Source organism: Glycine soja, chromosome 8 (assembly GCF_004193775.1).
Source record: "Glycine soja cultivar W05 chromosome 8, ASM419377v2, whole genome shotgun sequence".
Classification (NCBI taxonomy): Eukaryota; Viridiplantae; Streptophyta; class Magnoliopsida; order Fabales; family Fabaceae; genus Glycine; species Glycine soja.
The window spans coordinates 14,936,069-14,952,373 of NC_041009.1; the positions used below are offsets into that span (position 1 = coordinate 14,936,069).

At 33.6% G+C, this 16,305-nt stretch overlaps 3 protein-coding genes across 6 annotated transcripts; 1 reads left to right on the plus strand and 2 right to left on the minus strand.

Annotated features, from left to right (window-relative positions):
* Positions 1-2,198: 2,198 nt before the first annotated feature.
* LOC114422236 lies at positions 2,199-6,940 on the plus strand. The gene is made up of 5 exons (XM_028388488.1): positions 2,199-2,571; positions 3,958-4,067; positions 4,160-4,531; positions 4,864-5,515; positions 6,277-6,940. The coding sequence occupies exons 1-5, from the start codon at positions 2,361-2,363 to the stop codon at positions 6,369-6,371; spliced, it is 1,440 nt and encodes a 479-aa protein (XP_028244289.1). The 5' UTR covers positions 2,199-2,360; the 3' UTR covers positions 6,372-6,940.
* Positions 6,941-8,414: 1,474 nt separating this feature from the next.
* LOC114422238 (increased DNA methylation 3-like) lies at positions 8,415-11,183 on the minus strand. Of its 2 annotated transcripts, none has more exons than XM_028388489.1 (3): positions 10,998-11,183; positions 9,665-10,636; positions 8,415-9,048 (listed from the first exon to the last, which is right to left on the minus strand). In XM_028388489.1, the coding sequence occupies exons 2-3, from the start codon at positions 10,611-10,613 to the stop codon at positions 8,813-8,815; spliced, it is 1,185 nt and encodes a 394-aa protein (XP_028244290.1). In that variant the 5' UTR covers positions 10,614-10,636; positions 10,998-11,183; the 3' UTR covers positions 8,415-8,812. The 2 variants fall into 2 exon arrangements, with proteins under 2 accessions (XP_028244290.1, XP_028244291.1); XM_028388490.1 differs by having other exon boundaries at positions 8,415-9,045; positions 10,998-11,182.
* Positions 11,184-12,007: 824 nt separating this feature from the next.
* Positions 12,008-16,227, minus strand: LOC114422239 (RHOMBOID-like protein 10, chloroplastic). 3 transcript variants are annotated; one of them, XM_028388491.1, is made up of 9 exons: positions 16,000-16,227; positions 14,594-14,853; positions 14,360-14,414; positions 14,201-14,281; positions 14,022-14,118; positions 13,871-13,938; positions 13,283-13,381; positions 12,782-12,823; positions 12,008-12,391 (listed from the first exon to the last, which is right to left on the minus strand). In XM_028388491.1, exons 1-9 carry the CDS (start codon positions 16,168-16,170, stop codon positions 12,236-12,238), a joined length of 1,029 nt encoding a protein of 342 aa, XP_028244292.1. In that variant the 5' UTR covers positions 16,171-16,227; the 3' UTR covers positions 12,008-12,235. The 3 variants fall into 3 exon arrangements, with proteins under 3 accessions (XP_028244292.1, XP_028244295.1, XP_028244294.1); XM_028388494.1 differs by lacking the exon at positions 14,594-14,853 and having other exon boundaries at positions 16,000-16,221; XM_028388493.1 differs by lacking the exon at positions 14,201-14,281 and having other exon boundaries at positions 16,000-16,220.
* Positions 16,228-16,305: the final 78 nt, after the last annotated feature.

Sequence of the window (16,305 nt, forward strand, 5' to 3'; positions counted from 1 at the left end):
TGAACCTCTTCAAGGGGTGGAAGAATTATCTCCAATAATGTGTAATTTTAACGATATGATAGTTTAAGATTGTTTGAGAGATTGTAATGTTTTTTTTTCTAAACTATTTATTAGTGTAATTATTATTTTAAAATACTATTTAATTAGTTGATAGTTGATTTTTTTACTGTTAGTATATTGAATTTAAGCCTAAAAACATCACAATAACAAAACAAATACATTTTTAAACGATAATATTGAAAATTGTCGACAATATTTATACTACATATTACTAATTATTTCAAAAGGAAAATATTAAATCATTAAATAATTTTTATTAGGAAAATAAGAAATTTACGTTTTAGTAAATAATAGGAAATCTATTAATTGAAAAATAAATTAACAAAATACTACCGAATACAGATACTTGGTAAAAATAGAAGAAATGAATTGTACGAACAATTTAAATTTATATATAATATTTCATTGATTTATATAAAAATTAATACAATATATATTTTTGATATAAATATTTATTTGATTTTTATAATATTTAATACAAATAATTATGATAATATATAATTATAACGTAAAAATTTAATTGATAAAAATCATATTTATATGAAAAATATTAAATAATATAAATTTACAATATAATTTAATCCTTTCTCTTTAAGAATATATGTATATTATCGATACCTAACATTTAACCATGTGTTACTCTCTAAAAAAAAACCCATGTGTTCTGGTTTTAATATTTTAAGTAAGTGCGACGTACAATCAAATATTAGTCACCAATCACTAAAGGCATTCTAATAAAAAGAAATCATACCAAAACAACTTTAATAAAATTAAACTATGCACTATTGCACTAAATGATAAATTAGTGAAACATATGGTGTTGAATCACCCCACGGAACTTAAATACTACTAATAATTTATTAAAATACTAATAGTACTTGTATGGATAGGTTGTTTTTAAATGCTAGTTTTGTACACAACGCGTTTTCCCATCCATCCTTGAATTTTGAAGCTCCAATCCAATAAATATGCATCATGGCGTTGGCGTCGAAGTTGTTGTTGTTGTTTGTTGCTGTGCAATCTTTGCCTCTGACAATTACAACGTGCACATCTAATTAGTCTCATTGGTTTACAGAGCAATAAAATGATTCTCCACTTCTCAATGCCCCACGTGCATCCTCTTCATTAGTCAATTTCTTAGCTTCTTCCTCACAAAAGCACCCCGAGATAAAGGATCCATTTTTGTAGTAGATGTCAATGTTAATGCAAAATTGTAAATCATAAGCAAATAGTACAACTCATCTCTTGTTCTTAAATATAAAAAATACACACAAATAATAAAGTCAATTAATCCCAATTAATTAATTAATTAATCAATTGCATCAATTTCTTTTTTTTTTCAACTTACCTTTTATTGAAACTTGATAAAAAGAGTCATTGAAACTAATATATTAAATAAATGAAAGATATTTTAGAAATATTAACATTAAATATAATAAGGTTAGTTAAAATTTATTTATATTTAAGATAAGAAAATATTTTTTTTTATATTTGAGACTAAAGGTAGTAATATTGTTAATAAATAATTTTTTTTAAATAAAGTGATTAAACATAAGTGATCAATATGCTCAAATTAATGTTGAATCCTTTGGATAATACTCAATTTTATCCTTAATGAAATGTGTATAAAAAATATTTTTTTAGAAGAGTTTAATTCCTCAAATAAATTTTTAATATTTTAAAAGAGATTAATTTTTAAATGTATCAAAAGATTAATCTTTGACTTAATTCAGATACCTGAATTCACTAAAAAAAATAGTGGATATTGAAATAAGTTAATCCTAACAACTAGTAGCATTTTTAAAGGGGGCGAATCACATGCCGATTTGCATTCTTTCTGTTTTATTCATATAATAATACAGCTGTTTTATTTTTTATTTGTATAAATAATTGCCTAATGGACTTGAAGTTTATTTAACAAAAACCATAGTTTAATCAATTATGTAGTGGTAATAATATGCTGATAACATAATATTCCCTTGGCTTTATGCTGATATACTCTTTCTTTTTTTCTCTTTCACCTTTGCTTCTCCTCAACGTTCGGTAGCCTAAAACTTAGCTGTAATAAAAAAAAAATTAAAAAAGAAAAAGAAAATAAGAGAGAGAGTTTACATTTTACAAGTATAGGTAGATATAGGTAGATTACAATTAAAGAGAGGAAAATGGGTTTAATGGTTTTTTCTAGAGAGAGAGAGAGAGAGGCATGATGGCCACCAATCCCATGAACATAGCTTTGGCCTCTTATTCTTATTCTCAGTGTTGAGAGAGAGAGTGTGGTAGTGATTCCAGATGCTTTGGAAATGGGAAAAAATGAACAACAACATGTTCAGGAAGAAGGGCAGGTTGAGGTTCCACCATGTTGTTTGGTCCTTCTTCGACCATTCAGTTTCAAGTGTCTCTTCCTTCTCCTACTCAGTTTGTCGGCTCTGCTTTCTGCACTCTTTTGGGTTCTTCCTAGACACAACACCATCTCATATAGTTTTGATGCAAAAGATGTAATTAAGCAAAGTGGTCAGTCTCGCTCACTCACCCTCTTCTCATGATGCCATATGGGGAATTTTCTAAATTTTGCATTTTTGGTTCTTTGATTGTCATATTTTAATTATTATAGTAATTCAACGATTGAAATTTTTTATCTCGAATTTGGGTTTTTGGGTTTTGGTTATGATGTTGTTTCTCAAAATTTGATTTTGTGATGTTTTGAGTGAATTGTCTGAATTTCGTGTTGTTTTATCAGTTTTCTCTGATGTTTTGAAGATACTACAAATTTAGGGATTTTTTTTGGATGAATTTTGAGGGAAAGTTGTGTGAACAAAAAAATATTTGATGATACTACATGCCAAGAGGAGCCGCGTGAATACCTGTCAAACTAACATTAATGTTCTGTCTAATTAAAAAGCATTGATTTTTTTAAGAGGTGCAATGATTATCTGGCATGCATATCCGGTTTTGTCTGTTTGATTGTGTGTCAATACTGTCTTGGATTTACTTTCCTAGTGTGTTAATGTGATATGCTTAACCCATGAATTGTGGTGAAAGTTTGCATATGTGTCACTTGTATTAGTTCAGGAATTTAAAATGCTGATTGCTGTGAGTAACTGTATTGTATGTAAAAACCTAAAAATATGAATGTAATACTAGTTTGTATGGAAATATACATTAAATGTTGTGTACAATTGGAAATGTATCATTTTAATGAAGTTTTAAATTAACATTTATCAGTAAGTGGTTAACTTATGGTTGACCCTTAGCAAGTGCTGGTGGACTCATTAACAAGACCCTTCCTAGAATATTATACTTGGTTACTCGTGATACCTTTTTCTTTTTTTTCAATTCCTTTTATACATAAAAAACTTGTTTGTATTTACAATTGTGAATTATTATTTATAGATTGGTTGTAGTCAGCTTCTCACTGCTATATAAAATAGCATAACAATGCTTCATCACTGAGTATTAATTTTTAGTTACCTGAAACTTTTATAACATAGGTTGGAGAATATTAGGATATTCAGTAGGAATCCTGGAATACTGTGTGTTTCAAAGATTTGAACAACAAAAGCCTTATCTCACTAAGATTTGAACATGGATGAAAAATATAATCCACTCAAGTGCAAGAACAATGCATTGATGGCTTAGCATTGTGAGACTACCTCTAACATGATTGAATTATTTTTAGGTTGCAATCCTGTACCGGTGAAACCAAAGTCCTTTTGTTGTTCATATCCTTTGTTTTGTGCAATATGTGTGATCTGTGCAACTGTCACTCATAAGTTTGTATATTGCTTTCTTTTTCTATGATTAATCTTCTGCATTATATACTGTATCACCATTTAAATTTGTATCCAAGTGACATTACTAAATTTATTGATGATTTATTTCCCTTCAAAATATTTTCAGCTTCTGTTCAGACATCCTTCAGACTGGAAAAACCGGTTTCACAGCTTATTCCATATATTGAAACATTAGAACATGATATGCACGACGAAATAGCTCTACCAAATACAGAGGTTTTGGTTTTGCCCTTGCTTGTGTTCTTATATTTTTTTTTTTCCCTAAGACTGTTTAGGCATATGGCTTATAAGCTATTTAACCTTAACAGGTGGCTCTCCTGTCCATGCACCAAAGTATTCCACCTAACTGTACTGACGTGGTGTTTGGTGTTCTCTCTGATCCAATGAATTCTTCAATAAATCCAGTGTCCTTGAGTGTGCTGAAGTCATCTTTAATTGAACTGTTTCTCAAGCAAATCAACCTGACTTTGACATCATCAATATTTGGGAATGCATCAATATTTGAGATCTTGAAGTTTCCTGGAGGGTTAACTGTAATACCAGTACAGTCTGCTTATATTTGGCAGATGCCAGAGATTTTGTTTAATTTTACTCTTAACAATTCAATATCCGAGGTATTGGAAAATTTTGATGACTTCAAGGATGAATTGAAGTTTGGATTGCGTCTAAACTCTGATGAGGTACAGTCCTATAACCTGATTCATTTGTTATTTTCGAGGGTTTCAGTTTTGGTTTTATAAATGCCACTTAAAACACTGAACCAGTAATCTATTTCTGATTTCTCAGACTCAGCTTGCATTTAATCCTCCCCCCCCCCCAAAAAAAAATAATCTTGTTATCACTTTTTTTTTTCTTTTTTACTTATTTGCAAGTTTGACCCCTCTAATATAGAGAACAAAGGTAGCAGAAACCATTAGAAGTTGGGTTTGAGTCCATTCAGAGATTGCTAAAATAAGCTTCTACACAAATTGTCTGTATTGCACTGATATCTAACATGTGACTTTTTGAGCAGAATGTGTATGTGCAAATAACAAATGCAAATGGCTCATCGATAACTCCTCCAGTAGTAGTGCAGGCTTCAGTCATGCCAGGCTTTGGGAGCCTCTTACCTCAAAGATTAAAGCAATTAGCTCAAACAATAACAGGTTCTGCTGGCAAAAATCTTGGCCTTGATAACTCAGTTTTTGGCAGAGTTAAAGAAGTCAGATTATCTTCTTTCTTGAAGAATACACTACATGCTTCCTCACCTTCTCCTGCTCCTGCTCCATCTCCACAGTTAATTGATCACTCTGAGCCATCAACTTCACCACATCGTGCTAGTCCTTACACTCCAATATCACCAGCAGCTGCTGAACAACCTCCTTGTTTCGATTGTGAAGTACCCTCACCTGCACCTTCTATGGTGCCTGCGCATCCTCCAGATCCCTGTCTATATAGTGGCTTCCTTCATCATCCAATCCCTTCGCCAAAATCTTATTCTAAACCATCCTTTCCCCCTGATTATTCACCTGCTGCTGCCCCTACCTCAAATTCTGCTAGCCACACCAGTGAGGAAGCTTCTGATCCGTCTCGTGAAGCCGAGGTGTCCCATGGATCCAAGCTTCGGCAGGGTGAAGAGACGTCTAATAAACTGGTGTCTCATCTACTTGCTCCATCCTCTTTATGTAAGTTTATCTGGTCAAATAGATTCCTTTTGTTTCTCATGTTTTGCTTGGAACTGATGATAAGACTTATATAATGCTGACAACATATTATTTAAGCATCCTCTTAAAAGTATGTTTACTTTTTGGAGCTGCTAATCTTTTTGGTAGTGGTTACTCATAGTATTTTTATGCACTTCATCAGTCTGTAAGATTTTTTATTGCACAATGTTTAACATGGGAACGTTTTGGGAGCTTTTTTTTGTTAGAATTTTGGGAATTGTCTTGTCTGTGATGGAATGCTCCTTAAACCCAGGCTTGGGTTCTTTTGATTCTGATACACTTAATGGTTTTAGAATTTAGAGTAGGGGATCATGATCCAGATTAGCTTCCTCATCTGAAAATGAGTATATGACAGATGGAAACCTAATAAGAATCTCCGGATACTAGATTGATTTTGCACGATATTGACAAGGGAAGAGAGGTTTAATTGGTGGATTTTAGACATAATTTGATAAAGATCCAATGCTAAATATTTATGTATCAAAGATTGTATTTCAGTGAAGCACAATTGTTGCAAAGTTGTGGCGCACCATACATGTATGTCAATTACTTTTAAAGAAATCAAAGGCAGGAGTATTTGCTATTTACTTTTAAGACCACCATTTTCTGTATCAGACGACTCATTCTTTTCTAAACATATAAATTCATTGCATTCTTGTTTCCTGACTTGTGTTTTCTTAAAACTTATTTTTTTCTTTTTCCCTTTCCTTTATTCTGTGCAGCTTCAGCGAGTGGTGATTTCCGTGGGGAAATGTTGCTAATGGGATTTTGTATGGTATTAATTTCATTTGTTTTTCTCAATGATACCACATTTTGATGATATGGAGATGTTGCCTGCTGAAGGATCCTGGAGACATGCGAGGACTACTACAACAGCCTAATGACGTGCTTTGCAAGTTTTGTTTAGATAATGGAAGGAAGAAACTTCCGTCCAATTTTAATTTGCCTTAATTTTACTTCAAGTATGCAACCGACCACCATGTAAAGCTCCGGTGGGTAAAGGGTCAAAGCCAGAAAGTTGGCAGGCCTCTCATCTAGTACTACATATTTCTATGAAGCATGAAATTGATCCCAAAGGGGTCAACTAACAAACATCATGATCGAGAGCAAAATTGGCTTTCAGATGTCAGAAGAACCATCCCTTGTATTCGATCAAGTGTATGATATGCAAAGAAATGTGGGTTCTTTGAGCATCTGAATCTGTAAAACAACCATAGTAATATCTAGCAAAAAGATAAATTAGTCACACTTGTATAGCTCTATGCTCCCCCCCTTCTCCCTACTTTTGAAAGAAAATAAGAATTCAAATTCATCCATGAAGAAACGCGTGTTCTTTGTAGTCTAGACAGATCTTTTACTCTGGAAAAAAGTGGTCAAAGGAAAACATATAGAGAAAAGTGAATGTTAACTACATGTGTTAGAGTTTCTTGGGACTAGCAAGTGTCAAGATAAAGAAAAATAATAAGAGGGTTCGGAACAGATGTTCTGCCCAGATTTCTGTTTGAAGTATTCCTTTTGTTTAGATAAAAAAAAAAGGTGAAAACAATAAAATATAAAATTATATTTTATTCTTTCAAGAATGAAAGAAATATTGAAATGATTATGTGTGATTTTTAAAATAATTATCTTAAAATAATTCAAACAGTGGTTTGTGACTTTTTAAATGTTATTTTTTCAAGTTTTAATTATGTTGACTTATAAAATAATTAAAACGGTGATTTGTGATTGAATGATAATGAAAGTTTGTGCATAGGCCTTAAACTCTTACTCTAAGGGAGAAAAAAGATTATACATTGTTGTTGACAGTATAAAATTTTATATAGTCATCCAATTTAAATGGTGATTTGTGTTTAGATAACAATGTAAATCTAGTATATAAATAATAAATTCTTATTTTAATTATGATTGTGACTAATTAGTACTTTAAAAACATGATTATGCAACGACAACAGTGTAAAATAATTTTTTTTTATTGTCACCCAATTATATATTGTAAGTTTGTTGTCTTTTGTAATAATTAAATAAATAATATATTATTGTCAAACTAGGTGTGTAATACACACTTGGACCAAATTTATTACCCAGTAGACATGAGATACAAAATTTAAAATTAAATGTAATAAAAATGTAACGACCATATGATGAGAATACATATCTGATAAAAAACTTATCCATTATAAAATTAATTTTGATAATTTAAAAAACTCTACCAAACAGCGTACTACCTTCTTTCGATGTCTTCTGATGTTTTAATTTTCTATTTTTATCCCAAGACAATTTTGATGTTTTAGGATTTCAAAATCTAATTAATGTATTTTTTTTTTCAAATATACGCTTATTTAATATCCACTGCTAGTGGTACAAGTATCAAAGATTAAATATTAAATAAAGATATTTTAATTTAAATATAACAATTTTTATTCCGTTAAGTATTTCTTAATCTATATATAATAACCTTAAACATGTTACCTTAAAAAAAACTTACACATTAAAAGATACGAGAAGAAGAAAATAATAAGTTAGTGTAAGTGTGGATTGTTTTTTCGGCCTCAGGTTAACCAAATAGGCTATAATTAATTTAAGAGGCAGGCTATGGTTTTAAAGCGTGATGTGGAATGAAAGACTGACCACATTCTCCTCACACTCGAAAGCATTTGGTAATGGGACTGGGTGAAGAACAATGCCTTGATGATGTCCTAAATATATGCAGATAGCACTATTTTCAATGCAAATATAAATGTAAATTTTAAACAGTAATATAAATGTAATTTACAAATAAGACAAAAACATATACTATCTATTTGTGTGCTGTAATCAATTCATGTTCTGTATTTTTTTCTCAATAGTTTGGGAGTAAATGTGAAAGATTTGGAGGCATAGAAGTTTATTAAATTCAATCGATATTTTTCCCATCGACTTTTTCTGTGCTACTTTTGCAGCGAGAGGGTCAGAGTCACAGATGAATAAGATGATATTCAGCAATTCCAATCTCACTACCCAGTTACACATTCACCCCTTTAATTAAAGAAAAATCCATGCTTCCTTTCATTTCATACACATGCGAACTCTTTAGTTTACTAAACTAACTAGATCATTCTATTTCCTCATGAACAAAACTAGTAGTTCGTTGTCAATTTTAGCATCTGAAGTAATCTGGCTTCTCACTTCTCACAAAAGAAAAAATATCTTGGTTCCTCTCACTCTTTGGGAAATCTAGAATTACTCACAAAAGCTAGATACCCAACTCTTGCCCGTTAACTACTGCTTGATTACAACTCCTTCAAAAATGCCATCAGGCCTGAAGTTAGGTGCGAAGAGTCTTGGATCAACAGGTCCCGGAAGACTGAATGAAAGTGTGAATGGTCCAGGAGAGCATAACTGCCTAATTTTCATCTGAAAAACACGTGATTGTTTCGTTATAGTACTTCCACCAGTTAACACCCCTCTGATCTGAACCCTCCCATCAGATTCAATATCACAACTGAACTGACCTGCTACAAAGTATGACGATAACTTGTTAAAAAAATAACTAATAAAGAATCTTTACAGGTTACAGGAGTTATGAATTTATCATTAGATAAAGATTGATGGATTTTCTAAAACAAGAACCAGACAAAGAGGATGAGTTGAGGCAAATACTAGTTTAAGGACCTCGAAGACGCATGCATTTGAAAATGGTCACAGTTGCAGCACATTACTATCTTTTGTTTTACACTTCTGCACCAATACTAAAATATGAATAGCTGTTCTCACCAATACTAAAATATGCATGATATTACCAGCTTGTATGATCTTCACTACCTAGGCTTATCCTATTTGTGTAAGGAGCTAAATATTCTTTGCAGTTCTCAACAACAACACTCATAAAATTGCCCAAATACAATTCTTTACTGACAGAACAACTATGATCCCATAACAATAGCCGGCTATAAGCAGTCTGTTAATATTCATGACTTCTGGCCAAGATACAAAAAGCTCTATAGTATAATGCATAAAGGGATCATTTCTATTTCTGATAAATTGAATAAGAACCCCCTTCCAACAGATAATCAACGACAATAAGAAGACTGGAAAAAGAAACCTGAGTAAATAAAAAGAGGAGAAACATACTGAAATCTTTCTTGACCCCTGGCAAGGAAACTCGGAATAGATATGCCACTTTACTAATACCAATGTCTACAACACCAACAGATGGACCAAATGGCCCTCTTCTGGCTGTCCCTTTTAAAATAAGAGAAGAATCTCCATTGCAGTCACCAATGTCAGGAATAGAGATAAGGGGCATGAATGTTGGCCCATCAGATTTGCACTTTTTCTTGGAAGGTTCTACCTTGGCATTATGTTTTGTAGGGAGGACATTGGGAAATTTCGGCTTTAGCGGTGTACCATCAATATACTTCCTCTTGCGCTCTTGTTGAAGCTTTTCTGATTGGCATCCCCCATTTGGAAAAGTCTCTGGCATTTTGTTCATGCAATTATCACCACCTTCCTTGCTTGATCGACAATCAAGTTGAAAACATTGACATTCACTTAGATTCAACTTGAAAGTCCTGACACCAGTTAAAGACCTGAATCTATTTAAGTCCTCCTCTTTGATGCAAGACGTAGAAGGATCGTCAACTAAAACAACCCCTTTAACAACTCTGAAGCTATCAGGGTACCATATCTGTTGATGCAGATCCAAAGGGAAAAAGCTAGTGAACTGCTGACTATATTCCTGGGTAATAAAGTCAGAAGTGGGCAAAACTAATTTCCCCTTTAGATACATATGGAACATATTGATATCCAAGACTAGGTCAGGGGAAGCATCTCTGAGGAGATAATAATACAATCTCTCCAAGAAAGAAACACTAACATACGAAGGTCCCAAATCACTCGAGATATAGGGTGGGGATCCAGCGATTAGTCTTCGAATAACAGAACATCTTGGATTATGAGACTTGACATCAGGTCCCAAATAAGTAGTGACGATGAAGTCAATGAGAAACTTCCTATCACTACTCACCGGTTTGACAGTGAGAGAACTTCTCTTGTAATTAAGATTTCCTCTCAAATCCATGAGTGGTGTGGATTCACATTCACCTGAAACAGCACAGAGAATTTACTACTACAATACAATTTAGGAATATATTAATTTATAATTTGAAATTTCCTAATGAGGGACAAAGTAATAAAAAGTCTTGAGAAGGAGAAACAAGTTAACCCATCATTTTTTAGTTGTTTTCCCCCCTTCCCAAATAGGGTTTATGTGACGTAACCGTAAGATATATTTCTCAGCATGGAAGTTGGAAGGGTTTAAAATGTATCACAATGGGCGTTGGGGATGGGAACAAGTGTGATTGATTTAGTGTGCATTCCTATTCGTCCCATTCCTCTATCACTCTACAACCAAACACCGTGGAAAGTACAACTAAGTAGATGCAATATGAATCAAAACTGATACCTTGAAGAGGGTTGTGTGTGTGTGTGAGTGAGTGAGAAGAGAAGAATAATCCACAGTGACGACGGTGAGAAGAGGAACTGGAAGCATGCGCCGTCGCTGAAGGAATGTGGATGTGGCGAATATTTGTTTTCTTTCCCCTTCTTCATTTCTAGTTGGGACTTGTGACTTGATATAACTCCACTCTGCATTACACAATCTGTACCTTGGGCTTGAGCTAAACGTTTCTTGTTTTTTACTTTTTTTTCATTTTTAAGAAATCATATTTTTTTTAGGATAAATAGTTAAATTGTCCGTAAAGGCATGAATGCATCTTACACTTGCAGGAAGAATTTGGTTGTTTACCTCTTTATTTATTTAAACATGTATCTTTTTTTGTTTTAGATATTTAATACTTTAAGAAATATTTATATAATTTTATTATTTTTTTATCCATAAGAATTAAATATAATATAAAAAAATTTACAACACTCAATCCCTCTTTGATCTCTTAGATCGTACTCAACCAGTTTGGTTATAATTAATTTTATTATTCTAAGAACTATTTAAAAGAGTGAATGTAATACTTGAATAACCAAATTAACAGTTTACTCAATAAAATAAAATAAAAACTGGTTGTAACTTCGAGTTGTCATATAAACCATAATTTTAATTGATAAAAAACTCTTTAGATTTATAGTAGTAAAATAGCGACATGAAAAAATAAAATTAAGAATTTTCACTTGGCACAATATTATGAAATGAGGTAATACGGGAGTTTAATTTTGTTTGAAAAAAAATAACATACATTTAGATAAGGCATTAACAATAAGGTATTAAAAATGTTATAGCTGTAAAAAAAAATGTTATAGCAAACCAATAACCGGAAGAAGACAAAAAAGAAAAATAACTTTGTCAACATGACAACATCATGACCGATGTGCCATTTCTTCGGCCACTAACGAGGATGAGCCTCCTAACTCCAACTTCCAATTCAGAGTGAAACAGTTGAAATGGCAACGTAAACCACAATCTAAGAGGGAAAATGAAGGATACCAATTACACAAATACAATTTATAAATACAATGTCCCAGTGTGAAGGTTATTAAAGTATACAAAATAATTCAGACGTGTCAGGTACTTGTACTACAACCCCACAATCTTAAGTATTTTAAGAGAAGCTCACAGCAGTGAATCATTTTACCAATAAACAACGAGCAATGATTAGTTATGAGTTCCATTCCATACATAATGAAATGTTTCTATTTCCATTGCTTAGGTACTCTTTTAATCTTGAAGAGTTTATACATTGGTGCAGTGTCAATGAAAAGTCTTCTTCCATCACTTGATGTGGATTCATGTTTCCATGCCGGTCCAATAAACCATGATGCAGCAACTCCACCAACCAACCCTCCTAACTGAAATATATTATGTTAAAGGAAGTGCTAGCAATAGAAAAGAAAGTAGCACAGGTTAAGATGGTTTAGTTATTGAAATTGAACTACTTACTAAATAAGATAGTAATACAAGGAATATAATAATACCACTGATGAACATATTCCGTTATGAACCGAAATTTAGAACCATCAGTGGTCATGCCAGGTTTTTGCAAGTGAATGGAGTATACCCTACGTTTGTATATTCAATAACTGTTGCCAAACAAAGGAACTAAGCACATGAAATCTGAGTTCCTTAAAAAAAATTAACTACTGATACACTCGTTAACTTGCAAAAGATTGTCTCTTTAAGTTTTAATTGAAGAAAGAATTACAAAATGTGAGATATAAATAAAGCAATATTATACTTACATGTCCCCAGTTGTCAATCCCAGTGGATAATAGCCCAATAACCTGCACGAGAAATGCTTGCCATCATTACAATTTATAACACAAGAACGATAAAAGTAGGCCATGGCAACAGTAGCTCTTCTACCAGTCAGTCACAGAGTGGTGATATAAGTTAAAAGCAGAAAAAGTTCCCTGCATAACATTGCATGCACAACAACACTCTTCCCCAACACACATTGCCTACTGAAACATATAACACATCAATATACAGGCAGATTTGTACAACAAATTCTGGCAAAAACTCTGTTCCTTCCTGGTTAATTAAGAAGAAATGTAAAAGCAACAATTTAGCAGAATCAGAAGTGATCAGAGAACCTTAACTAAGGGAACCCTAGCAATAACTCAATCCAAAGGGCATTAGAAGAAATAACATCATTCACCTGAGAACTGTCTAAATCTCCTATAGTTTGGAGACACTAGAAAGCTTTCAGTTCTGCTAACACAAGGAATGAAGACACTTACCATATTGAGGGCAATTACTTGGGCTATGTGTTGTAAATCTTTTTTACCACCTCCCACAAGGTCTTTGTGCCTTAATACAAATACGGCAACTGATCCAACCTGAATCATTATAGCTCATCAGAAATAAAAGATAATATAGAAAAGAGTAACATGCCAGTTTTCTACCTTCTCTATATGGCCATTTTCAAATCAAGATAAGCATTTGGGAGAGATGGGTGTTGTGAAAAAAATAAATAAGAAAAAGGGTTCAGGGGAAGGAGAATAAAGGGCTAGAAGGCCAGAAGGGTGCTCCCTTCAGCTTCTTCAATAATCATCCCATTGTGTCAAGTTGTCAACTATATTATTTTACCCTAACCTTTTAAGGTGGAGATAGAGTTGAAGGTTCTTGGAAATAAAGAGGGAGATATTATGAAAGGGACATCCACGTTCAGAACTAAGCATGTAAATTCAGTCAAAACTACAAATTGGATTGCCTACCTTTTAGTTTCATTTTAGGTCATATATGTAAATATAAGTATAGCAATAAGCACACACATAAGGCAGATGGTAGGGCAAATTAGTGACAAATAAAATAATGAAATAACTTACTAGTCCAAAAATTGCTCCTGATGCACCTACAGCAGGCATTCTGCAGAACCAATAACTCGTAGCAGAACCTGATTTTCTAAAAATTATGGAATTACAATACTTGGAGGTAAGCAATATCATTGGCTATGGTAGAGAGAATAGGAGCAGTTACTTGCAATTGCAGAGATAAAGTAAACTGCAAGAAATCTCCGAGGGCCACTGAAGCTCTCCACAGTAGGACCAACTGAGTTCAAGGAATAACAATTTACCTGCAGAGAATTTGTAGTAATTTAAGATCTAAGCAAACCAGGCATAACAAAACAAACTTCAAACAATTAACTAGAATCCGACCAAAAGGTGTCCGATGTTGGCATGCAAAAAGGAAGACGTGGCAAGTCTCCAAAGTTGTCCTTTGTCAATTAGACTATTTATCTGTTAACATACAGAGTATACAAGTAAAGACTCCACAACATTTCGGACATGTATTCAGATTCTTAATTCCAAAGTTACCTTTGCTCCCCACAATAATAGCTTGCCTTGGGTTGCAAGTTGTGCAATATAAAATCTGTGCATGTAATTAGTAAATAATAAGCCATCTTACCAAGTTGTATATAAATTTGCAAAAACATCAGCTAGTAAAAGTAGAAACAGCAACATAAAGAACCAAAAACGACTGTACACTTTACAGGCTTACAGCAAAATGCAGACATCCAAGTCATAAACATGGTATGCTAATTTACTCACAAAACATTGGCAGCAAGGAGAATTTCTGTCCATTTCCTTCCATTAAATGGATCTTTTCCAGACATCTTGGAGTTGGACATCCCAGCCTTTCCATAGCGGCGGCCTCCATCTCCTCCCCCATTAAAGAAAGAGAAACTAGTTGACCATGAGGAAGTCAAATCACCGGTTGACAGTTGAAGATAGTTCAACCCATTGAGTTGAAAGCATCTTTGACACCACTTATCGTTCAATCTAAAAATGTGAGTTAAAGGAGCGAGTTTCTGTTCAGCAAAGGGGACAACGGAGTCAGGGAATACTACCGCAACATCAAAAGAAGAGACCCCATGCTCAAATTCATACAACACAACAACCTTATTCTACTAGGTGAAGTTGACTACATGAATCACACGATGTCATTAGGCTCAGTTAAAAACCAAATTCTGATCATTATGGAGGTAATATTTAAAGATCGCTTTATATCTTAAGTCAACATTACTTATTCTATGCAACATTAACAGTTGTGGACCCCTTTCTGGGCTTGTCACATGGCCTGAGGCCCACATGTATACATGGCTGCTTCACTTGCCAAACTACTAACATATAAGGCATTTCATGCCTACAGGTAATCTAAGTTTTATTTTGACACATCTTATACACTCTCTGGCTTTAGCATCAGAGTGCTTGTGTAGGTGATTGCAGGTTCCGCTCCGTACCTCGTTGGAGACAGCTGCTGCTTGCCGGAATTCTCACCGGAATCCTCTATGCATCCATTATTGTTGATCTTTCTTTTTTTTTCTTGGGTTAAGAAAAGTTTGGGTGAGTTGGGTCTTGGGACTCACCAGGGCCAGGGCCAGGACAGACTTCAAGTCTCAAAGAGCACTTACAAAGGTGCTTATAGATTACCCACCAACAAGTTCCTTACATCCACAGCGGCAATCGAACCCACCTCCTTTTGGAATATGAGTGTGTTCTTTACCAACTGGACCAACCTTTGTTGATCTTCCTCTACTCCTTGAGTTCAGACCATTACAATATCCAAATTCATACAAACCAAAAAATATAAAAAAGAAGACTGACAAGCCACAAGAGAAAGCCTCATCAACCAGAATGGAGCAAGTTCAAACAAGTGATAAAAAATTGAGTACACATCTTAAACACCATAACCTATTTCATATTCCCATCATCAATCAGTATTCAAAGTAGCATGAATCCAGTAACAAGAAGATCAACTACGTCACATGATCATAACAAGCGAAATTCTACAAAATAATAAACCCTTTTTAAACGACATGGTACTTGTGACCTCCATTTCAATCAGTTCCCATAAGATAAATGAGGAAAAGAAAAATAACTTGAAAATGTGAACCAAACCTAAGTTCCAAATTTTGCAATTAAGTGGAATAGACAAATGAAAATTGAAAAGGGACCTTGAAACAGGAGTGAAGAAGAACCCCAAGGCGGAGATGGTGGGTCGCGCGGCGGCGGAGAAGGTGGCCGAAGTGGAGGGACGCGGCGGTGGCGATGAGATCAAGTGGGTAAGGTGCCGTCTTGCAAACTGGTGACAGAAATGGCTGAGGCACATTCAATCCTACTACCATTCTCTTCTCTTCACACTTACACACAACAACTTTTCCACAGAGAAGACTCGAGTATTTATGTTTACTTGTGCCATTTTCTTCTCTTTTTTTCCTTTATTTTTTTTTCTACTTAAGATTTTAATAAAAAAATACCCA

Coding starts and splice junctions, on each gene's coding strand:
- LOC114422238 (XM_028388489.1), bottom strand. CDS start 10,613: ATGGATTTGAGAGGAAATCTTAATTACAAGAGAAGTTCTCTCACTGTC. Junction 9,049..9,664: donor AGGGGTCAAGAAAGATTTCA/GTATGTTTCTCC, acceptor CATACTTTGTAG/CAGGTCAGTTCAGTTGTGAT.
- LOC114422239 (XM_028388491.1), bottom strand. CDS start 16,170: ATGGTAGTAGGATTGAATGTGCCTCAGCCATTTCTGTCACCAGTTTGC. Junction 14,415..14,593: donor CTCCTTGCTGCCAATGTTTT/GTGAGTAAATTA, acceptor TTACATGCACAG/ATTTTATATTGCACAACTTG. Junction 13,939..14,021: donor CTTTATCTCTGCAATTGCAA/GTAACTGCTCCT, acceptor TTAGAAAATCAG/GTTCTGCTACGAGTTATTGG.
- LOC114422236 (XM_028388488.1), top strand. CDS start 2,361: ATGGGAAAAAATGAACAACAACATGTTCAGGAAGAAGGGCAGGTTGAG. Junction 4,532..4,863: donor TGCGTCTAAACTCTGATGAG/GTACAGTCCTAT, acceptor CTTTTTGAGCAG/AATGTGTATGTGCAAATAAC. Junction 5,516..6,276: donor ACTTGCTCCATCCTCTTTAT/GTAAGTTTATCT, acceptor TATTCTGTGCAG/CTTCAGCGAGTGGTGATTTC.